At 37.2% G+C, this 25,678-nt stretch overlaps 1 protein-coding gene across 1 annotated transcript in view; it reads right to left on the bottom strand.

Moving 5' to 3' along the window:
* Window positions 1-267: 267 nt before the first annotated feature.
* Tmprss11a (transmembrane serine protease 11A) overlaps window positions 268-25,678 on the bottom strand; it is a 48,497-nt gene continuing 23,086 nt past the window's right edge. Inside the window, exons 6-11 of the mRNA XM_090343151.1 lie at window positions 25,084-25,118; window positions 17,550-17,553; window positions 17,282-17,453; window positions 14,032-14,291; window positions 3,040-3,182; window positions 268-465 (exon numbers count right to left, since the gene is read on the bottom strand). Coding sequence (XP_090199277.1) covers window positions 304-465; window positions 3,040-3,182; window positions 14,032-14,291; window positions 17,282-17,453; window positions 17,550-17,553; window positions 25,084-25,118 — 776 coding nt within the window. The 3' untranslated portion in view covers window positions 268-303. The remainder of the gene's footprint in view (window positions 466-3,039; window positions 3,183-14,031; window positions 14,292-17,281; window positions 17,454-17,549; window positions 17,554-25,083; window positions 25,119-25,678) is intronic.

Genomic DNA, 25,678 nt, shown 5'->3' with positions numbered 1-25,678 from the left:
AGGCTAACAGAATTTGCATTTGTCTTCTTCAACCTCCAACTTAATGACTTAAAGAGCTGAATATCTTTGCTATATTTTTCAAGTTAAAATAAATTGACATTCATTTACAAATAAAAAAGTCCTTTTGTCTTGGCTATGGATCACTGACTGAGTAACCCATTGTGAAATAAATCATGGCTTTGGGTCTCAGGCTTCTGGTCATTCAATCTGACATTGCTATGCAGATGCCTGTTGGATGGCTGAGTCTTCACATATGTGTATCCTGTATGCAGCTTGTCTTTGATTAACTTTGATTACAGAAAGTTAGATGCCTGTTCTTGAAGCAATCCAGCGTCGGTAATAGGTCACTTGTGTATAGACTCCAGGCTTATTCTTTTGGCCACAGTTATCACCCCAGCTCACAATGCCCATGAGATACCAGGTATTGTTAGGATCTCTTATAACTAATGGTCCTCCAGAATCACCCTGAGAGTAAAAAGAGAAAGGAAAGGAAAAAAGAAAGCCAATTAGAGAAACATAACTTTTGTGATTTAAGATGTTTAGAGGATATCTCTATTTGCATTAGTAGATGCTCTATGTATAGATTCTATCAGATAGATTATATCAATATAGAATAATTAAATAAAGTATGGACTTCAAAACTATCATAAAGATTAATTTTCCACATTTCACATCAAATTTATTCTTGTTAAAATAAAAAAAGTATTTAGAAGGAAGAAAATACATTTCCATATTACATTTTTGGGAGCAGAACTGGGACTTAAACTCAGGGTCTGCACTTGTAAGACTGACACAGGACCATGGAGCCACATAACAAGATTTTGCTTTTGCTCATCATTTTTAGAATAAGGACTTGCTTCCCGCTGATGCATTCCTAAGCTTTATTACCCCTATATTTAAGCTTCCTGGTACTCCCGAAGTCACAGGAGTACACCACCACATTTGTCTTCTATTTGGCTGGTCTCCAAATCAGAATCCATCCATTCTCAGCTACCCAAAGAACTAGGATGATAGCTGTGGTTATTGGCATCTTGCATATCCCACATTTCTTTTCTCATTTGACAACTCATGCTACCTTTATGATTTCTTGTTTAACCTAACTTCTTGTCATTAAATGATATGATCAAATGATATGGTCCATTGCTTGATATAATCAAACAAAATCTTGATTTATTTTTATTTTTATTTGGCAGACATTGGTTTCTTATCAATTATAATTTCTCATCATTAATCATTTTCATTGGGCTAATTTTCCATGTACCTATGGCAAATGTTGAATATTCCAAAAATTTTGACATGATCAAACAATAATTGTTACTCATACCCAAGAACATCAGATGACATGTCAGTTTTTTATTCCCTCTGACTGTATTTCTGTCTATGCCTCTGTCCCTCTCATGCATGCATGCACACATCATTCTCTTGTGCTGGATTCACAGTGGATTAGAGTCTTTCTATTTTCTTAATACTCAATTCCATTTTACTGAGTAACCCATTTCTCTACTATGAAAGACACTATAAAGATGTACTTTTTGGAGTTACTGTGTCTCAAAATCATTGTTCTGTTCTCATAGTTGTAGATTTCATGGTAAAGAATTCTGAATGAAATAACCGTCTTTTTGAGATTTGAATGTATTTTCTACTTTCTTCAGTCTTTCAGGATTATTGGGATTCTTCTATGAGAGTGTGATGCCCATTCCTTCAAAACACTCAAGTTTTCTTTATTATTCCTGGAATCCTAATATTTTGTGATGATGCAGCTTTGAATACTTAGGTCTTTGCTTCAGTGGGAGACATATAAGCTGCACAATTAAAAAGCTGATCATTTCTTTGATAATGGACTTCCATGATTCCGGTTTTAGAGGTGATAACATTTTTCATTGTACTTCCTAATTTGATCATCTAATGTGAGTGGCTGGACTTCTGTCTTAGCAGATAGATTAAGGCCCTCATTGTGTGTATCAGCTGCACAGGTTCTTATGCCTGAGTCACTTTCCTGATAACTTTCCCCATTTTCCCATGAGTATACATTTGCAAAATGAGGCAGGAATCTTACCTCAGCTCCCCAATTCAATGAAGATTCTCTATGGCCACGAATGCTTCCTGAAGCTTATCATTGATCTCACTGAATCATAATACCCTATCTGCTCCAAGCCTCCAGACCCTAACTTTGCTTGCTTCCCACGGCACAGACATCTGTCAGCATTACTCCAATTCTGGCTGCCTCCCTCCACATTCTCCTCCACTGAAATTAGACCTTATTCAACCTCAGTTATAGGGAATTCACTACTTTCCTGTCAAATGTTGCCCATAGTCATAGAACTCTGGCAAGAGCTTCCTGTCACGTCATATACTTATTTATTCCCTTCCTTTCGAAAATCCCATATTACAAAGCAAATGCCTGGAGAAGACACACACTTGTACCTCTGTTAAAAAAAGAAAAAGAGACAAGGGAGGTAGATTTTGGAGGCTGGGAAAGGACTGGGAAGAACTTTAGGACATTGACAAATATTCTGAGCTCACCTACATTGTTCCTCATGCTGAGACTCAACAACTCATCACTTTAACCATGCTTCCTCTTTTAAAATATTATATTCCATAGTTGGGCCTATTTAACTTTGGGCTTTACTGAAATGCCTTTCTCTAATACTTGTTCAAAGAGATATTCCCTTCAAGGAAAATATATTCGCTATCCATTGTGGTACTAATAGTGTCATTTCACAGTTCCTTGTGCATTCTTGGTTCCTCCTTGGAATTGGAGCTCTTTGAGGACAGGGACTCTGCTTTTTCTAGAGTTTATGCTCATTAAGAAACTTTAATTTTGTTTGTTAGCTTGATAGCCCCAGAGAAACTCTTCGCTTATTTCTTATTACCTAGTAAAACACATAAAATATGTATGCATTATGCAATTTACATTTAGAAACCTTTTCAAGCTGACATGAAATATGTATTTTATAGTACATAAAAACAAAATATTTCCAAGGACATATAAAAATTTAGAATTACAGATATTTAGGTTATTTTCTCCCTCCATCCTACCCTGCAGGCATCATAAATTCCTTCCAGAAATCCAGCACAAAACATTCCAAATTTTATGTCATTGCCATACACATGTGGTTGCTTGCACACAGCATTGCTTATGATCTTCACTCTGGCTTCTCGGAGATTATTTTGAGATTCCCCTTTAGAAAAAGAAAAGGAATTTTAGTTCGGTAATCAGTATTCTTATCTAAAATGAAACAAGTAAATTTTTCTAATCTTTTTCATCAGAAAATTGTCTCTACAGTAGATTAGCATAAAAGCAGTCCTAGAGAAAAAAATCTGATTGAAATCTGATACATTTAATGATGCTTACTGTGTTTCATATTTTTATAAATACCTTAAGAAAATCCATTTAAGGGGGAGATCGGTGGAAGAAGGCGGCGGTTCAGGGTGAGATGTACTGAGCCAAGATTCATGTACTGGCAGTGCAGGAGACAGTCCTCTAACAGAAATTGATCCTAAGTAAGCTTTAGGACCACAGAGAACTCAGGCAGAGAGGAAAAAAAGGGGAAAAAAGGAAGAATACCAGCAAGAAAAGAGAGCATGGATCTCTGCCGTGGAGCGGCCTGGGAGACAAAGGCTCTTATGAATCAGAGCAGAGAAAGCGCTCCACAGCAGCGCAGAGCCACCGGCTGCAGACAGAGCCACACGGACCCTATGCGAGCCCAGAGCCGACACCCGGCCATGCACGGACCTGCCAGCTTCACAGAACCGGAGAATCCAGCAATTTAAACACAGTGACAGCTCTGGGTACAGTCTGAATAAAAACGATACCATATTGATACAGTCACCTGATTATTAAACTCCTGGTTCTCAATCCTAGTATCTCTTGTGTAAGAACTCAGAACAGTGAGAAATCTCCCCGCACCTTTTCTTTTCTTTCTCTTTTTCTTTTTTTTTTGTGTGTGTGTTCTTTTCTTTTCTTTTGTTGCTGTTTTGTTTCTTTTTTTCTTTTCTTTCTTAAATTGATATCATTGAAATCTCATATATCAACCTCTCTCTTTTCTCTATATATTCTTCTTATTACTCTTCTTATTTTGATGTTTTATCTAAGTTCACCTAAACTTTCTACACAAATACTCTACCTGTCTATCACCTTAGGTCAGTTATCCTTACACGATACCCTTTCTTCATTACTATAATATTCTTACACTCCTGTCTTATTCTTTTCCTACCTCCCTTGTCGTCGTTCATATTATTTTTCTATCTCTGGTCCTCTGTTCATCCTTCAACTCTTATAATGCATAGATCTACATTTAATGGTTCTTGAGCAATGTTGTCTATCTAGGTGTTCAATTATACTCTAGGTCCAGAGGGACTTAAATACAATAGAGATTGGATTGAAGGGCTTATTGTTTTGGTCATAAATTGGTCATCTGTGATTGTATTAGATTTGTATGTAAGTGTACAAAAAGAAAGAGAAAGTGTTATTACCAATCTAAAAGAGCCAACTAAAAAGGTCTAGGTTGGTTATATCTGAAAAATTATAATCTTAGTATTAATCTTGCTCCCATCTTCAAATGGGCAGAACAAGAAACTCAAGAAAAATGTCAAATCAAGGAATAGCATCCCCCACCCAACATAAACAGGGAATGGAGCAGGCAAATCTGCAGGAGAGCCTTCCAAGTGCTATACAAATGCAACTGATAAACATCATTAATGAAAAATGTGAAAACATAAAGAAAGAGATAAGGGAGGAAGCCACAGCTAAACAAGAGGAAACCATAAACAAGGTGATATGTGAAAAAGGGGAAGCCATAAAGGAGGCCATAATGAAGGTTTTTCAAAGAAAAATGGACGAATTCATAGAATCCACAAACAAAAATGTGACTGAGCTCCAACAAATGTCCAAAGAGAATAAAGCTGCTGAGCTAACCACTCAAATGGAAATCAAGGAACTAAAGAAATCCATACATGATCTAAAACAAGAGACGCAAGGCATCAGAAATGAGCAATTAGAAGCAAGGGAGATGAAGAATAAAGTAGATAGCTTTGATAGCAGGTTAGACAATGCAGAAGAGAGAATTTCCGGGGCTGAAGATAATTTAGTTGTTACGGAAAAAGAACATAAAATGAGTCAACTCAAATCTAGGAAATATGAGAAAACACTACAGGAGGTCCAAGATACAATTAGGAAGCCTAATTTAAGGCTAACTGGTATTGAGAAGGGCCTGGAGAAAGAGGTCAATGGTATTGGAAATATACTTCAGGGAATCATCTCAGAGAACTTCCCAAATATCCAGAAGGGCAGGCCCATCCAGATACAAGAAGCTTTTAGAACCCCAAACAGACCTGACCAGAAAAGGACATGCCACCACCACATTATAATCCAAACTGGATCAATAGAGGCCAAAGATAGGATCCTAAAAGCAGCCAGGGAGAAGAGAACAATCACCTATAAAGGTAAACCAATCAGAATTACCCCAGATTTCTCAGCAGAGACCATGCAAGCAAGAAGAGATTGGAACGATATATGCCATGCCCTGAAGTCAAATAACTACAAACCAAGAATACTGTACCCAGCTAAGCTCTCATTCATAACTGAGGGAACAATAAAAACATTCCATTCCAAGGAAAAGCTTCAACATTATGCACCAACAAAACCAAAATTACAGAAAATTCTCAAAGATGTTCTACACATAGAAAACCAACACAAATGTAACACGGAGAAAGACATGGCACCTAAAACTTATAACATCTAAGTACCACAAAAATTATCAAGACATAGGCCCTAATGAAAGCTGTTAAAAATTGCAGGAACTAATAAATATTTCTCAATCCTGACTCTCAATATCAATGGACTTAACTCTCTAATTAAATGACAAAGATTATCTAGTTGGATCAAAAAACATGATCCATCGTTCTGCTGTCTTCAAGAGACACATCTTACCCCAAAAAACAAACACCTTTTGGAATAAACTCTATCAAGCTAATGGCCCCCATAAACAGGCTGGAGTTGCCATCCTCATATCAGATAAAATCAACTTCAAACTAAAATTAGTGAGAAAAGACAAAGAAGGTTACTACATCCTACTTAAGGGATCTTTCCTCCAGGAGGACATAACCATCCTAAATATCTACACACTGAATCCCAGAGCTCTGAACTTCATCAACAAACTTTACTTTCACTGAAAACATACATAGATCGAAACACAGTGATTGTTGGTGACTTTAACACAACACTCTCACCTTTGGACAGATCAACAAGGCAAAAACTCAACAGAGAAACCTTAGAATTGAACAACTATATAGACCAACTAGATCTAACAGACATCTGCAGATTATTCTACCCAGCAACAACACAATATACGTTTTTCTCAGCAGCACATGGAACCTTTTCCAAAATAGACCACATTTTAGGCCATAAAACAAAACTGGACAGATTCAGAAACACTGAAATTATTCCCTAAACTCTCTGAGACCACAAGTGCATCAAATTGGAACTAAACACCCATCTCCACCAACAAATACTCTGTAACTCATGGAGATTGAACAACACATTGTTGAATCACCAATGGGTCACCAAAGAGATCAGAACAGAAATCCAACACTTCATGAAATTTAACAGTAAGGAGCACACAAACTACCAGCTCCTTTGAGACACGGCAAAGGCAGTACTCAGAGGAAAATGTATAGCTCTGAGTGCCTACAATAACAAATTGGAAAAATTGCAAACCAACAAGTTAATGTGTCACCTTAAGCCCCTGGAAAAAGAGCAACAAACCAACCCTAATCCCACTAGAAGGAAGCAAATTATTAAAATTAAAGCAGAATTAAATGAATTAGAATCCAAAAAAACTATAGAAAGAATCAACAAAACAAGGAGTTGGTTCTTTGAAAGAATTAACAAAATTGACAAACCCTTAGCAAATCTTACCAAAAAAAGAAGGGAGCATACCGAAATAAACAAAATCACAGACGAAAATGGTAATATCACGACAGAAATTACCAAGATCCAGAGTATCATGAGTGAGTACTTCTCAAACCTTTATGCCAACAAATTTGAGAATCTAGATGAAATGGATGAATTCCTAGCCAATATTAACATACCCACACTGAACCAAGAAGAACTAAGCCAACTCAACAGGCCCATTTCAAGCTCTGAAATAGAAATGGCAATTAGAGAACTTCCACCTAAGAAAAGCCCAGGGCCAGATGGATTCAGAGCTGAATTCTATAAGGTCTTCAAAGCAGAGCTCACACCAATAATCCTCAAACACTTCAACGAATTTGGAAATGAAGGCTTTTTACCAAACTCATTCTGTGTAGCCAGTATAACCCTCATCCCCAAACCAGACAGAGATTCATCAAAGAAAGAACTATAGACCTATTTCTTTGATGAACATCGATGCAAAATTTCTCAACAAAATACTGGCCAACCGTCTACAACAACTCATCCAAAAAATTATACACTATGATCAAACAGTTTCATCACAGGGAGGCAAAGCTGGTTCAACATATGCAAATCAATTAATATAGTTCAACACATCAACAGGAGCAGGGACAAAAATCACATGACTGTCTCAATGAATGCAGAAAAGGCATTTGACAAGATCCAACACCCTTTTATGCTAAAAGCTCTGGAGAAATTAGGAATCCATGGAACATTCCTCAATATAAAAAAGTCTGTGTATGACAAACCCACAGCTAGTATTATACTTAATGGCGAAAAGCTAAAGCCATTCCCTCAGGAATGAGACAAGGATGCCCACTCTCTCCACTCCTCTTTAACATAGTATTAGAATTCCTAGCCAGTGCAATAAGGCAAGAAGCAAGCATAAAGGGGATCCAAATAGGGAAAGAGGAAGTAAAACTTTCCCTCTTTGCAAATGACATGATTCTGCATTTAAAGAATCCTACAGATTCTACTCCCAAGCTCCTTGAGCTGATTCAAAACTTTGGAAGGGTAGCAGGGTATAAAATAAACCCTCAAAAATCAACTGCCTTCCTCTATGCCAACAGTGAGAAGAATGAGGTAACAATCAGGAAGCAACTCCTTTTGCAAGAGCCTCAAAGAAAATAAAGTACCTAGGAATTATCTTAACTAAGAATGTAAAGGACCTTTTTGATGAAAACTTTAAAACCCCAAAAAAGGAAATTAAAGCAGAACTGAGGAAATGGAAAAACCTCCCATGCTCCTGAATTGGAAGAATCAATATCGTGAAAATGACAATCTTGCCAAGGGTTATCTACAAATTCAACGCAATACCCATCAATATCCCCATGGCATTCTTTAAAGAAATAGAAGAGGCAATCCAAAATTTCATATGGAATAATAAAAGACCCCGAATAGGAAAAACACTTCTTAGCAGAAAGAACAGCGCAGGAGGAATTTCAATACCAAACTATAGACTCTATTACAGAGCTATAATTATCAAACCAGCTTGGTACTGGCACAAGAACAGGCCTGAAGATCAATGGAATAGAACTGAGGAGCCAGATACTAAACCACAGACCTATGGCCACCTAATCTTTGACAAGGGATCCAAAAAAATAGAATGGAAGAAAGATAGCCTCTTCAACAAGTGGTGCTGGCAGAACTGGTTAAGCACATGCAGAAAACTAAAATTGGATCCTTCTTTGTCACCCTGCACTGGAATTAACTCCAAATGGATCAAAGACCTCGAGGTAAAAGCTGACACACCGAAAACTTTACAAGAAGTAATAGGAGATACATTAGATCTCCTTGGCACAGGTTGAAACTTTCTTAATAAGTACCAAGAATCACAACAAATCAGAGAAAGGCTGGATAAGTGGGACTGCATTAAACTGCAGAGCTTTTGTATGGCAAAGGACATAGCTAGTAAACTAATTAGGAAGCCTACAGAGTGGGAGATCTTCACCAACCATACAACGGACAAAGACCTCATATCTAAAATATATCAACAGCTCAAAAAATTAAATCAATCCAAAACTAATCTCCAAAATAACAATCATCCCATTAAAAGATGGTCCAAAGACTTAAAGAGAGTCTTCTCTGAAGAAGAAACAAAAATGGCCTATAGACACATGAAGAAATGCTCAACATCTCTGGTCATAAAAGAAATGCAAATCAAAACAACGCTAAGATTCCACCTCACTCCAGTTAGAATGGCCAGGATCAAGAAATCTAATAACAACAGATACTGGAGGGGATATGGCCAGGAGGAATCACTACTACACTGTTGGTGGGAGTGCAAACTCATTCAACCACTATGAAAAGCAGTATGGCAGCTCCTCAAAAGACTAAACATAGAGTTCCCCTGTGATCCAGCAATTCCACTACTTGGCATTTACTCAATCATCCAGAAACAAGGACATACTAAATCCACCAGCACAACAATGTTCATTGCAGCACTATTTACCATAGCAAAGATATGGAACCAACCTAGATGTCCCTCAGTTGATGAGTGGATCAACAAGATGTGGTATTTGTACACAATGGAATTCTATGCTGCTGTCAGAACGACATTGCCCCATTTGTTAGGAAATGGAAAGACTTAGAAAAAATCATATTAAGTGAAGTAAGCCAGACTCAAAGGAACTTAGGCTCAATGGTTTCCCTCAATTGTCATAATCAGTAGAAACCTTGGGCTCTTGTAGCAGAGATTTGCAATGGAGCAATACCTTGATACAAAAGGCTATGTAGTATGACACTAAATGAAAGCATCTCTAGGATATAGAATCATAAGCCATATAATGAATGATTGTTGTTCTTAAGGTACTATGTTATCTCTCATCTCTTTTGCTCTCCCTTGGTTATCTCATATTGTTACTGTATCTCACTTTGTTACCTGATATATCGGATATATTTGCATTTGGTTATTTGAAATTGGGTAGGGAAGGGGGGAAAACAAGATGAGGGGTTGGGGTGGGGGAGAGGGAAATGGGGACCAAGACATGTGAAAGGGTATCAATGTATGAGAATTAGTGCACCATCTATCTGGCAAATATCATGTAACCCTTCTATTAATTACAATAATAAATATATGAAAAAAAGGATATTGATTGCCAAAAAATGAGAAAATCCATTTAACCATTTCTTTTTTTTGGAAAGACTATCTTTAAACCATGATAATAACACATGAAGGGATAGGGGAAACATTAGAACTCTTTACCATAGGACAAAACTTATTAAATGAAGATCCAGAAACACAACAAATCAAAGAAAGCCTGGATAAATGAGATTGAATTAAACTGCAGAACAGTATGGCAAAGAACATAGCAAGTAGAAAGCTCACAGGTTGGGAGAAAATTTAGCTATGTAACAGACAAAATCATATCAAAAATATAAATAGAGCTTGAAAAACTAAATCCCCCTAAAACAAATTGAAACTATCACCCATTTTAATAAATGAGCAAAAGAATTAAAAAGAAACTTCTTTGGACAGGAAATACAAATAGCCAATACACACATGAAGATATGTTCAACATCTCTGGCCACAGAAGAAATGCAAATCAAAACTACATTGAGATTCCATCTCATCCCAGTTACCAATTAGAATGGCCATTATCAAGAATACAAATAATAATTGATGCTGGCAGGAATGTAGACAAATGTGATTGCTACTACACTGCTTGTTGGAATGAAAATTGGTTCAACCACTCCAGAAAACAGCATGGAGATTCCTCAAAAGACTAAATATAAAGTTTCCCTATGACCCAGAATTCCTACTCCTGGGCATTTACTCAAATGACCAGAAACAAGGCCATTCTAATGCTACCAACACAACTATGTTCATTGCAGCATTATTTGCAGTAAGCTAAGGTATGAGCCAACCCTGATGAATGGATCAAGAAAATATGTTATGGAATTCTTTACTTCCATCAGAAAGAATAACATTGCCCCATTAACAAGGAAACGGAAAAACTTAAAAAAATCATAATAAGTAAAATAAGCCAGATCCAAAGAAACATATGCTCCATGGTTTCCCTCATTTTTAATAATTATATATCCTTAGGATAGTCTTGGCAGAGAATCACAATAGCTTGATAGCTATAATCATGCTAATCGAAATGAACTCCAAGATGTGGAAACAAGAGGGATTTTGTTTTTGTTTTTGTTTTTTACTATACTGTTTAAAATTGTCATTTTCTCTCTTTTTCCTCCTTTGGTTTATTCCCTGTTGTCACTGTTTTTTATTTTGGTACCTTTAAAAAGGGAAGAGGAATAACAAAATAGTGAGAAAAACGTCAAAGGGTGAACCAATGCAACAGTGATTCTCACACGATACTGTTAGAATACCAACATGGTTTCCAAGAGAGCCTTATCCCAATTATATTGTTAGAATTAGATAATTACATTTTTAGAATTAGAATTAGAATTTTCAGATGTAATAAAGTTCTTTATCAGATTTATTTTTAGATTATAAAAACAGATTTTTCCAAGGTGGTACTATTCAAGTAAGTTGACTTTTACATATGGGCTTAGAATTTTGCTGAATTCAGAGACAATTTCTTTTAAGGAAGCGAGATGCTCTGAGCTCTTCGGCTGAAACAGACTTCTTCCACCACTCAGCATAGACTCGAATCCAGAGTCAAAGACAACACCCTCGTCTATCCCTTGATAGCAATTTTGTGAAAGACCTAAGTGGCTGGGATTTGAACTTTTGCTCCCCCCAAAAATCAAATCAAATAAATAAATAAATAAATAAATAAATAAATGGATGCTATTTTAAGCATCCATTTGTTTGTGGTAATTTGTTGCATTCTAATAGAAGTAGCCATTTCAAGAATATCAACAGGACCATTTCAAAATTTCTTTCTAATGAGGCAACTGCAAGACATGTGTAAAGTGCTAAGAAAATATTTGTGCAAAGTTTAGAAAATGTAAGTACAAAATATAGAGGAAGAAAATTTTAAAGTTATTCTGTCTTTTGAATATATTTGTTTCTTTTAGAGCAAAATTTTCCCTACAGGCCTAAAAGAATAGTTGGGAATAAAACAAAGAAAAAAAATGACTGATGAAAAGGGGAAAAAAAGAATTGAAAATCGTATACCTTTTTTTAAAAAAAACTTCTTCCTTCCTTTCTTGAAAGCATCATTCTATATGATCCTATACACATAGCTATTGAGCTGTTGTGATCCTCTCCTAAGAATATCCTCCTTTGTTTTCATTGTGTGAACGCTTCGATTGCTGTTTAATTAATAATTCCCAGGTGTAGTTATTTTTTCTATCCATTGGGTTTACTTTTAGATTCACAGGAACATTCTAGATATTACAAATGAGGGAAACCATACAGTGTATATTTTTGTGGGGGGGGGTCTGGCTTACTTTCCCAAGTCTTTCCATTTCTTTAGTAATGGGACATCATTCTTTTTGATAGAAATATAGAATTCACACACACACACATATGGCTATGGTAAACAATATTACAATGCAGATGGTCGTGCTGATGGCTTTAGTGTTGCTGTTTGATTTTTTTAATTTTATGTATCCTTCATCTTGTAAAAAGTTTATCTGAGGGCCGGGAGTTTGGCCTAGTGGTAGAGTGCCTGCCTAGCATGCACGAAGACCCAGGTTCGATTCCTTGGCACCACATACATAGAAAAAAGCTGGAAGTGGTGCTGAGGCTCAAGTGGTAGAGCTCTAACCTTGAGAAAGTCCAAGAACAGTGTTTAGGCCCTGAGTTCAAGCCCAGGACTGGCAAAAAAAAAAGTTTATCTGATTTTGAGGAAGTAAAAGGGAAGCACAGAAATGGTGGGACAAAGAGTGAGCCAATTTAGCAGTGAAATCCACTAGCCACTATGTTGAAAATAAACTATCCAACATTTGGGGGATTGCAGTCTGGATGGGAAAAACTGGGAGAGAATGAGGAAGGGATGACACTGTTTAAAAGAAAAGGTACTTGTTACCTGAGTCATGTAATTGTAAACCTTCTGTTCATCACCTTTACAATAATCTATTAAGTAATAATAATTAAGAAAAAAAAGAATAGTTGGTCCATCAGTCGAAATCACTTGGCCATTTCTGCCACTCTGTGGAGCTTGAGACCCTAAAATGAAGATAATGGGCAGAGCCTCCCCTCCCCCCAAAGGAGATTCAGAGGTAAATAGCATGGCATCCTATATATAAATCCTGATTCTAGATATGTTGAAGTCTTACTTCTCACTCACATTTACTTCCACTTTATAAAGGTTTTCTATTTTAATTATCTTTCTTTGTTTCTGTGTTAGCCAAGTTCAGTTAAAATTTTTTTTCTTTTCTTGTGTGTGTGTATGTGTGTGTGTGTGTGGTTTCTGGACTTTCAACTTAGGGGCTAGGTGCTGTCTATGAAACTATTTTGCTGAATCTTAACACGTTAAGGTTGACGTTCCATTACTTGAGCCACAGTGCCACTTCTGGCTTTTTCTGAGTAGCTTATTGTAGGTAAGAGTCTCAAGGACTTTAACCTCAGTCCTCAGATCTCAGCCTCCTGAGTAGCTTGGATTACAAGCATGAGCCACCAGTGCCTGCTTTGAGTTTATCTAAAAAATAAAGTGATAGATAGATAATACATACACATATGAACTTAACTTTAAATAGTACAAAGGAGGTGCCACTCAACAAAGCATTGATGATGATGATGATGATGATGATGATGATGATGATGGTAATGCCAGTCCTGAGGCTTGAACTCAAGGCCTGGGCACTGTCCTTGAGCTTTCTCAAGGCTACCACTCTACCACTTCTCTTCCATTCCTCCCAACATTCCCTCCCATCTCTCCCAACTTACCCCTTTCCTCACTTGATTTTGGGGAATATGCATTGATCTTTTTGCAGAGTAACAAAGCAGTTTATGAATACAATGCATTTTAATCTGTTTCACCACTTTCAACATTTTCGTCACCCTTCCCCTCACCCCTTCCCTTATCTTTTCAAATTTAGTGGCATATCCAATTTCACTTGTAAAATAAGAGTCCCCCCCAAAACCTGAAATAAGCTGTGGGCATGGCTGGCAGGATAGTGCTGGAGATGATACCACACAGCTAAATAGCCCTTAGCATTGCGCGCGCTCCTGTGATACGCACCGCCATAGTACAGCGCCCCGAACCCTGTGATGTAGACAGTGGAATTGGATCGCAGGGTTGCAGAGGCTCCTGGCAAGCAGATGGGGCGGACGTCATCTGAAAAGGTGAGCCTGGGAGTGATCTGCAGAACTGCAATGTCGTACTCTCTGGAGGGGGAGCGATACCTCTCGTGGACGATGATTCTTCTGACCTCTCTTTTCATGAGAGGAGGTTTTATTGTGGTTCCAAAACTCACAGTCCATTGCCGTGGGTTAGCATTGCTGGCAAAGGTTAGAAATTCACAGAACATATGAACGCCATAGAATATACGAGCTACACTGATTGCATTTAGGCTAAGAAAAGAAGGGCGGGGGTAGGGGGAATCTCAACCTGAGAATCTTTGGTCAATGATAACTTTCTCTGGCCACTTATAGTCTACTGTGAGAATATTGAAAAATAACCTATTTTTAAGAGCTGAAATTCAATATCAAATTTGTGATTTTAGTGGTGTGGGGCACAGGGAATAATAGTATTCGTTTGTCCCATCAGCTAATAGTTACTGAGTGTCTAAATCATTTATATCATCAAAATACTGGGACTGGAGAGAGAATAAAACATAGGTTTCTACTTTAAAAGATTATTAGACCCGGGGAAGAACAAAGATCAAAACAAATTAAAAAAAAAGTAGATGATTGCAATGGTAGAGGCAAAAAATAGGATTATGCACTAGTCCCTTAATATTCTTAATATTCTGGGGACCAAGACATGAGAAAGGGTATCAGTGTATGTGAAGTAATACACCTTCTATCTGGTGAATATAATGTAACCCTTCTATTAATTACAATAAAATATGTGAAAAATATTCTTAATATTCTTTGTTTGCTGTTATTATTTTTTATTGTAATTAATAGAGGGGTTCCAGTTATATTCACCCAATAGGAGCATTACTTCACACACATTGATACCCCTTCTCATGATTTATCCCCATTTGCCTTCCCTGCCCACTCTCCTATTCTTAATATTCTTAAGGACCTAGTCAGGGAAGGCTCTTTTTCTCAAACATAGTTAGATAGAAGATGGGGAGGGAAGTTTCCAGGTAAAAATCCCAAGGTTGTAGGCCAGATGGGTTTAAATTTAGGAGGTGAAGGGAAGAATAATTGGGGATGATTAAATGGGAGACATAAGAAGGGACCAGCTATTTGGGACTAAAAATGTAAAAGTTAGATGTTGAATTGCATTTACTTATGTGCAAATGTTCATTCCAAAATCCCTCAAAAATGACCCAATATGTTTAGTGCAGGTTGTATTTTACTGTACTATAAACATTAAAACATGCATAATTGAAGAAATGCTAGGTAAGGTTTAGGTTTCTAAACTTTTAACCAGGGCCCAAATCAGTTAGGTAAAATTAATAATGTTAAACATAGATCCATAGGAACAATAATAATAAAAAGTTATCCCTAAGGAAGAGGGATTTGGAGATATTGTTGATTATTATTTTCCAAATAATAAGTTGATATCCATTTTAATGTAAAAGTAATAAATTATATATATCATATGTATGATCTATGTCATATGTGTGTCACATATTCATATGTATGTCTGAAGACATATGCATTATGGTATTCACATGTTACTTGTGTGTCTTATATAATACATAATCTATAAGATAAATTATGTATGATATATATCTTATAGATTGTGTATTATATATCATATATAAAATTGGACTAATGATAACAAATCGATTAGTCCTCTCACTGATCCTCCATCTGTGAAAGATGTTTGTCCTAGCTTTGAATTTCACCATCTCCAAACGTTAGTGTAGGCAAGCATCTTCACTTTTCTTATTACTGTCGATGAATAATGGCTTACCAAGCAAGACTTTGTTCAATGGACACAAGGATTATATACACAAGAAAAAATGTAAATATCTGACCAAATGTCTTTAGCATAAGCAAAGCTTAATAACTGGCTCTAGTCATCATTACAAAAACACTGCCATGCTTGAGCTCTTCTGCATGGTGTCTTAGAATACTTTTTCTGTAGCTGGGAATCCATTTTATCTTTGAGCAGCTCTGCCTGATAGAAAATTCCTTTTTGATTTTCTAATTCTTTTCCACATGACAGAATTTTGGATCTATGAATGTAAGGGTTGTCTGTACTATCAAGATTATCCAGAAAATTTTTTTTAGCTCTCAGGACATTTATCAAATTTTAATATGCATACAGATAATTAGGAGATTTTATTAAAATATGGCTTCTGATTCTGTGGATTTTGGCTAAAACACTTTTTAAAAACAATTTCTTTCACATTTCATAGTGCTACATGTACCTACTTTGAGTGAAAAGGCTGTATAGATATACATTCTCTCTTTTTTTCCTTTTTATTTTTTTTGTCAGAAATTGATTTCAGAGAGTCTTTCTTCCTCCGCAGGTGCTCTATCACTCGTGCCACATATCTAGCCCCTTTCTACATTTGCTATTTTAAAGATAAAGACATATGCACAGCACACAGATGGTATCTTTCAAGCTTCTTTTCGCCTGGACTGACCTCAGACTATGATTATCTGATATCTAGCTCCCAAGTACTAAGCCTGAGCTACTATGCCTGGCTGAGAATCTTTTTTCTCAAGACTCCACGAGCCAGACCTCTTATTTTGCCCAGACCTCTTGAAGTATGTTGTCCAGCACAGAATTAATACTCTAGACATGATCTAATCAACCAACATCCAGAAATCTCATATACTCTGGGCTCTGATTTTTAAGAATGCAACATAAATCACAATAGAACTGTACGGATAACTGATTCTAAGTGAGATAGCTTCTGACAGATATCTCTGCATAATTTTCACATGTCAAATCACATTTCTGCTTTCATTTTTTGTAAAAAAAAAATAGACTAGTACTAAATGTAGAACATTGTATGACATGGGACTGATTTCATAAGTTCTTTGTGAATGTTTTATGCTAGGAATATCTCTGCTCTTTTACAATTTCTTGAATAAAGCTTTGAGGACTTGATTAATGAATACTGGGATACTGATTAGTATCAAGATAATATTAGGATAATGATATTAACGGTTATCCTACCTTTCTTCCCAATGGACTTTCCAAATGAATATGTGAAGAGACCGATTTTTAGAAAAGAACCTAAAAGCTCTCATTTTACTTCAGCAACATTGAGAACATTTGATTATTCCCCCTAAAAGGATAAAGACAAGCTTTTTCACCTCCAGTAGTGGTATCTGACCTGAGATTAATAGCTTACCTTTTAAAGCAATGAGCCGCAGTGACAAGCCACATATTACTAATCAAAGTGGCTCCACACTGATGGATATTCCCCCGTTGGAGGGAGGCTTGCCACGGCCAGGCGCCTTTAGCTGCAAGTTCCCCAGACATTATTCTGTTGACTATTAATGGGGCAACTCGTTTGCCACAGCCTGAAAGAGATGGGATGATTCAGTTATAAAAAATGTCTAATTTGTCTCTATTACAGAGCAATAATTATCAAAACAGCTTGGTACGGGCACAAGAACAGGCCTGAAGACCAATGGAATAGAACTGAGGACCCAGATATTAAACCACAGACCTATGGCTACCTAATCTTTGACAAGGGATCCAAACAAATAGAATGGAAGAAAGATAGCCTCTTCAACAAGTTGTGCTGGCAGAACTGGTTAAGCACCTGCAGAAAACTAAAGTTGGATCCTTCTTTGTCACCCTGCACTAGAATTAACTCCAAATGGATCAAAGACCTCGAGGTAAAAGCTGACACACTGAAAACTTTACAAGAAGGAGTAGGAGATACACTAGACCTCCTTGGCACAGGTCGAAACTTTCTTAATAAAGACCAAGAATCACAACAAATCAGAGAAAGGCTGGATAAGTGGGACTGCATTAAACTGCAGAGCTTTTGTAGTGCAAAGGACATAGCTAGTAAATTAGTTAGGAAGCCTACAGAGTGGGAGAAGATCTTCACCAACCACACAACGGACAAAGGCCTCATATCTAAAATATATCAACAGCTCAAAAAATTAAATCACTCCAAAACTAACCTCCAAAGTAACAACCATCCCATTAAAATATGGTCCAAAGACTTAAAGAGAGTCTTCTCTGAAGAAGAAACAAAAATGGCCTATAGACACATGAAGAAATGCTCAACATCTCTGGTCATAAAAGAAATGCAAATCAAAACAACTCTAAGATTCCACCTCACTCCAGTTAGAATGGCCAGGATCAAGAAAACTAATAACAACAGATGCTGGAGGGGATGTGGCCAGCAGGAATCACTACTACACTGTTGGTGGGAGTGCAAACTCATTCAACCACTATGAAAAGCAATATGGCAGTGCCTCAAAAGACTAAACATAGAGCTCCCCTATGACCCAGCAATTCCACTACTTGGCATTTACCCAACCATCCAGAAACTAGGGCATACTAAATCCACTAGCACATCAATGTTCATTGCAGCACTATTCACCATAGCAAAGATATGGAACCAACCTAGATGTCCCTCAGTTGATGAATGGTCCACAAGATGTGGTATTTGTACACAATGGAATTCTATGCTGCTGTCAGAAAAAAATGACATTGCCCCATTTATTAGGAAATGGAAAGACTTAGAAAAAATCATATTAAGTGAAGTAAGCCAGACTCAAAGGAACTCAGGCTCAATGGTTTCCCTCATTCATCATAACCAGTAGAAACCTTGGGCTCTAATAGCTAAGATTTGCAATAGAGCAAAACCTTGATACATAAGGCCGTATAGTATGAAGCTAATTGAATGGACCTCTAGGATATAGAAACATAAGCCATATAATGAATGATTGCTGTCCTTAAGTTGCTAAGTTATCTCTCATCTCTTTTGCTGTTCCTTTGTTATCTCATATTGTCACAATATCTCAGTTTGTTATCTGATATGTTGGATATATTTGTATTTGGTTACTTGAAATTGGACAGGGAAGGGGGGAAAACCAAGAGGGGGGGTGGGGGAGGGTAATGGGGACCAAGACATGTGGAAGGGTATCAATGTATGTGAATTAATGCACCTTCTATCTGGCAAATATCATGTAATCCTTCTATTAATTACAATAAAAAATATATGAAAAAAAGAAATGTCTAATTTGATACAATGACCCCGGTAAGTACTATAATGGCACTTATCATTACATCATAATTCATTCCCTGTATGTCTCAAATGCATTGACATTTTGCTCAATCTTTCTCTTTGTAGATGCAAAGGTATGTGGCCTACTGAAGCTCTGTTAAAGATTGATATACCACAGTGCAAGCCAGCCTGTGGGCTTTCAGTGCCAGTTGGGTTGTTATTCTGAGAGGTCCCAGTTATTGTCTGTATCCTGTCACTGATTTTGATAATGCAACCATGTTACCTTGACATGAAAACCTCACCAGAGAAATTATTTAGTAATTGCCTGTCTGGTGGAAACCCTCTGCTATCTTCTCTATAAGTGATTACATCCTTGTGTGTGCATTGATTCATGACCTTGCTGCTTAGACTTCTTTCAAAGGAAGCAGGAGTATTGTTTGATACAGAAAATACAATGGGTTTTGTTCTTGTTCTAGCTAGTTACCTATCAGGAAGGTAAACTCATGTAGCTACTGTTGATTATACTCCAAACACTGCTAGCTATTTTAAAAATCATCACTCTGCCATGGTTTTTCATCAAGCAACCCCCTTCTCCTCGTCTTAAGGATTTCAACAACTTGCTACTTCATCCTTCTGTTTCCAGGCTGGTGCTCTCAATTTATTTACCACTCTAGAATCTGAGAGATCATTTTTCAGTGTGTGAATCCTTCCCTGACAATTCATGTCCCTTTGAACAAGTCAAAATGTTTCAGTGTGATCCTGGCCCTTGTCTATATTAACTGTACCCAGCTCTTACACATCCTATGTTCCAGCCATGATGACATTTTTCATTTACAAGAAATGACTTTAGGGATGGGTGTTTGGCCTAGTGGTAGAGTGCTTGCCTAGCATGCAGGAAGCCCTGGGTTAATTTCCTTGGTACCACATACCCAGAAAAAAGCTGGAAGTGGAGGTGTGAGTCAAGTGGTAAAATGATAGTCTTGAGAAAGGTCAAGGACAGTGCCCAGGACATGAGTTCAAGCCCCAGGACTGGCAAAAATAAAAAGAAATGAGTATATTCTGATTTGTTTCATGACATTATTTCATAACACTCCCTTCCCAGGACATTTAGGATCCATCAGCTCTTTTTGTTGTTCTTTTTTCTTTTTTGCCAGTCTTGGGGCTAGAATTCAGGGTCTGGGTACTGTCTTTAGGCTTTCTCAAGACTAGAATTCTACTGCTTGAGCCACAGCACCACTTCGGGCTTTTTTGTGCATGTGTATGTGGCAATGAGGAATTGAACCCAGGGCTCCATGCATGCTAGGTGAGTACTCTACCTAAGTCATACTCCCAGCCCCTTCCCTTACTTTTTTTTTATGAGACCAGACACATTTATTAACCACTTTCTTGGAGAACGGTGAAGTGCTAAGCACTGGCATGCTAACATTATCCCTAAGTCCTCATGACAACTCTGCCACATGTACTTTCCCCACGTAACGAATTAAGAAGCTTGGATCACAGTGGTCAGAAAAGTTATCCAAGAACCTTTATCAGAGAGAGATAAAGATAACAGGTTAAGAATCCACAGCTCCACCATTGCTTAATTCAGTAAATCAAAGACATGTCCCACTTTATTCTACTCATAGTCCTTGGCATGTTCAGAAGGGTGAGATCTTTCTGTGAAAAAGAACTAGTCTTCTGTTACTGGTACTGCTATAAAGAAAAGGGTGAAAGCAATTTTTTTTCCAGCAAGGATATAGTAGATTTCATTTGGTGCTACAGCTCATGGAAGTCAGGACTGCAGAGTTGCCATAACAACAGAGTACAGCTATGTAGAAATTCATTTCCTGTTTACTAATAAGCACTTCTTTCTAGTTTTAGCTGGGAAAAAATCTGGTAAAACTTGTTATGATGTGTCTGTCACCAATACAATTGATTCTATTTCGACTTACAGCTGCTGTTTTATTTTTCATAGGCCTATTTAGATCTTTATCTGACTTCACTTGTCTCTTTCTTTTTAAAAATATGTTAACCATATTACAGAAAATTAGGAAGAAATAATTCATAGTCCCTCAACTCAACATCACTGAAATTCATACTTTAAATATTGACATACAATTCACATGAAATAAATGTATTGTTTTAAACTTTATAGTATGTTAAGCATATCTACAAGGTTGTGGGGTGATGAGCAAGATCTAATTGTAGAATATGCTAACCGTACCAAAGGGAAATTCCACATTTAACGAGAAATCACTTCCTATTCCTCACTTCCTATAGCTCCCTACCATCAGGAACCTATTTGGGGGATCTATATGTTTGTCTAGTCTAGACTTTCACCCTTCCCTTACTTTTGAAGTAAACTTTTGAATTTGATTGTGTATAACACATAATAGTATCACCAGCTGCTGAAATGCTTGGTAGATGTCAAAATCTTTTTGGTTGAATGAACAAATAAATGGATAAAAATACCGGGCTGTTTGTGAAACACAAAAGGAAATATATGAGTCCCACCACTTAGGTTTTCCATCACCATTGTCCAATTTTTTAGTTTAATCACTGCCAGTTCTGAAGGTAAGTTACTACTTATATTTTGCATAACTGGTGTCAAATCATAAGGGTTTATTTCTTCAACATGCATTGCTTTCCCATTATTTTGTTTCTCAGCAGAGAGCACATTTCACAGATGTTTAAAAGAACTAGAAAAGCAAAATCACCTATTACAAACCAGAAATATATACTTTCTCAAAATTTCTCCACAATTTTTATTAGGCAAAGTTTAAAAATAAAACAAGCTTAAGCTGGGTGCAGTGGCTCTCCCCTGTAATCCTAGCTACTCAGAAGGTGGAGACCTGAAGATCGTGGTTCAAAGCCAGCCCAGGCACTAAAGTCTGTGTGGCTTTTCTTTCCAATTAACTACTAGAAAACCAGAAGTGGCACTGTGGCTCAAGGGGTAGGATGGTAATCTTGAGCTGAAGAGCTCAGGGACAATTTCCAAGCCCCATGATTGACAAATAAATAAATAAATAAATATGCTTTAAAAAATAATGTAAGATGGGGGCCAATGGCTCACATTTGTAATCCAAGCTGCTCTGGAGGTTGAGATCTGAGGATCACAGTTTGAAGGTAATGCTGGGGCAGGGGAGTCTGTGAAACCCTTATATCCAATTGACTACTAGAAAATGGAGAGTGGCTCTCTACCCCTCTTTAAGATAATATTAGAATTCCTAGCCAGAGCAATAAGGCAAGAAGAAAGCATAAAGGTTGTCCAAACAGGGAAAGAGGAACTGAAATTTTCCCTCTTTGCAGATGACAGGATTCTGTATTTAAAGAACCCTATAGACTCCACTCCCAAGCTTCTTGAGCTGATTCAAAACTTTGGCAAGATAGCAGGGTATAAAATTAACCGTCAAAAATCAACTGCCTTCCTATATGCCAACAATGAGAGGAATAAGGCAACAATTAGGAAAGCAACTCCTTTGCAATAGCCTCAAAGAAAATAAAGTACCTAGGAATTAAATAAGAATGGAAAGGACTTTTTTGATGAAAACTTTAAAACTCTGAAAAAGGAAATTAAAGAGAATTGAGGAAATGGAAAAACCTCCCATGCTCCTGAATTGAAAGAATCAACATTGTGAAAATGGCAATCTTGCCAAGGGCTATCTACAAATTCAATGCAATACCCATCAATATCCCAATGTCATTTTATATGGAATAATAAAAGACCCCGTATAGAAAAAAACAATTCTTAGCAGAAAGAACAGTGCAGGAGGAATTTCAATACCAAACTTTAGACTCTATTACAGAGCTATAATTATCAAACTGGCTTGGTACTGGCACAAGACTAGGCCTGAAGACCAGTAGAATAGAACTGAGGACCCACATATTAACCCACAGACCTATGGCTACCTAATCTTTGATAAGGGAGCCAAAAAAATAGAAAGGAAGAAAGACAGCCTCTTCAACAGTGGTGCTGGCAGAACTGGTTAAGCACCTGCAGAAAACTAAAGTTAGATCTTTGTCACCCTGTACCAGGATTAACTTCAAATGGATCAAAGACCTCGAGGTAAAAGCAGATATACTGAAAACTTTACAAGAAGGAATAGGAGATACTCTAGGTCTGCTGGGCACAGGTCAAATAAGGACCCAGAAACACAACAAATCAGAGAAAGCCTGGATAAGTGGGACTGCATTAAACTGCAGAGCTTCTATATGGAAAAAGAGATAGCTAGCAAACTAACTAGAAAGCTTACAGAGTGGGAGAAGACCTTCTCTAACCATACAACAGCAAAGACCTCATATCTAAAATATATCAACAGCTCAAAAAATTGAAACACTCCAAAACTTATCTCCAAAGAAACAACCATCCCATTAAAAGATGGACCAGAGAATTAAAGAGAGTCTTCTCTGAAGAAGAAATAAAAATGGCCTATAGACACATGAAGAAATGCTCAACATCTCTGGCCATAAAAGAAATGCAAATCAAAACAACTCTAAGATTCCACCTCACTCCAGTTAGAATGGCCAGTATCAAGAAATCTAGTAACAACAGATGCTAGCAGGGATGTGGCCAGAAGGGATCACTACTACACTGTTGGTGGAAGTGTAAACTCATTCAACCACTATGGAAAGCAGTATGGCAGTTCCTCAAAAGACTAAACATAGAGCTCCCCTGTGACCCAGGAATTCCACTTCTTGGCATTTGCCCAATCATCCAGAAACTAGGACATACTAAATCCACTAGCACAATGATGTTCATTGCAGCTCTATTTATTATAGCAAAGATATGGAACCACCCAGATGGCCCTCAGTTGATGAGTGGGTTAACAAGATGTGGTATTTATACACAATGGAATTCTATGCTGCTGTCACAAGAATGACCTCACCCCATTTCTAAGGAAATGGAAAAACTTAGAAAAAATCATATTAAATGAAGTAAGTGAGACTCAAAGGAACATAGGCTCAATAATTTCCCTCATTTGTCATAGTCAGTAGAAACCTTGGTCTCTTCTAGCAGAAATTTACAATAGAGCAAAACCTAGACACATAAGGCCATACAAAATGATGCTAAATGAATGGACCTCCAGGATATAAAAACAAAAGCCTTGTAATGAGTGATTGTTGTCCTCAATATATTATGTTATCTCTCATCTCTTTTGCTGTCCCTTGGTTATCTCATATTGTTACAGTATTTTACCTTGTTATCTGATATATTGTATATATGCTTCTTTGGTTATTTGAAATCGGATAGCGAAGGGGATGGGGGGAGGGAAATGGGGACCAAGACTTGAGAAAAGATGTAAATATTTGTGAAGTAATGCACTTACTATTTGGTGAATATAATGTAACCCTTCTATTAATTACAATAAAAATATGAAAAAGAAAAGAAAATGGAGAGTGGAACTGTGGCTCAAAGTGGTAGAGTGCTAGATTTGCACAAAAGAACTCAAGGACAATGCCCAGGCCCTGGGTTCAAGCCCCCAAACGGACTCCCCCCAAAACATAACCTGTATGCTGGTGGCCTGTAATCCTACCTACACAGTGTACTTAACTGTGATCTGAGGATCACTCTTCAAAGCCAGCCTGAGCAGGGAAAGTCCATGAGGCTTTTATTTTCTATTAGCTACCAAAAAACTAAAAGTGGAGCTGTGGCTCAAGTCGCAGAAAACTAGGCTTGAGTAAGAGGCTAGTAAAAGGTTCTGTGGATTAACAACCAGGCCTGGGTGCACAGACCAAAAAGTAGTTGAGATCAAACCCAGTGCCACATATTTGCAAGCCAAGTTCTACACTCCAGGGCCAATTGTGCCTCAACCCTAGACATGACATCAGTCTTAGAGTTAAATAAATCACTGTCTATTGCCTAATTGTTATTCTTTCCAAAAGAAAATGTGAAATAGTGATGGAAATTGTGAGCTAATATTTGAAGGTATCTTTACTAATGTGGCAATGAGCCTTGTTTGTCTAAGCTAACTAGACATTCTTGCCTGGATGCTTAGCTTCCCCACTGAGAAACTCATTCCTGAAGAACATACAGATTATCCTGGCCTCTAAACATTCACACATGAGAGTGAAGTAGGATAATCTGAGAAGATCACAAAGGCACAATAGTTATGTGTGTATGATTACATAAAGTGATGGCTACCAAAATAAGCTCCAAGAAACAGAAGCAAGGTTTTTTTTGTTATTTTGTTTCTTTCTTTCTCCCCTTTGTTGCTGTTTTTTTAATTTCTGTACTTTTTGTCGTGTATGTAAGTTTATCTATTTTAGAGAGGGTTAGAGGGAGCACAGAAATGTTGGACAAAGGGTGAACTAATGTAGCAGTGTTACTTACTAGACACCATGAGGAAAATGAACTATACAATGTGTGGGGAAGGGGGTTAGGGAGGAAAAACTGGGAGGAAATGAGGGAAAAAAAGAAAATGGAATATAGAAGTGGGCTCATTACCTGACTTATAAAAAAGTAAACCGCCTGCACATCACCTTTACATAGCAATAGCAATAGCAATGTTTTTTTGGTTTTAAAGAACACAACAAAACAATGCATGATCATTTGATATTCTCTTGGATGGTCTCAGACAC

This window comes from Megascapheus bottae, chromosome 13 (genome assembly GCF_031878675.1).
Source record: "Megascapheus bottae isolate mThoBot1 chromosome 13, mThoBot2.hap1, whole genome shotgun sequence".
In the NCBI taxonomy this organism is placed as follows: Eukaryota; Metazoa; Chordata; class Mammalia; order Rodentia; family Geomyidae; genus Megascapheus; species Megascapheus bottae.
This window is presented reverse-complemented; position numbering and strand designations above follow the sequence as displayed.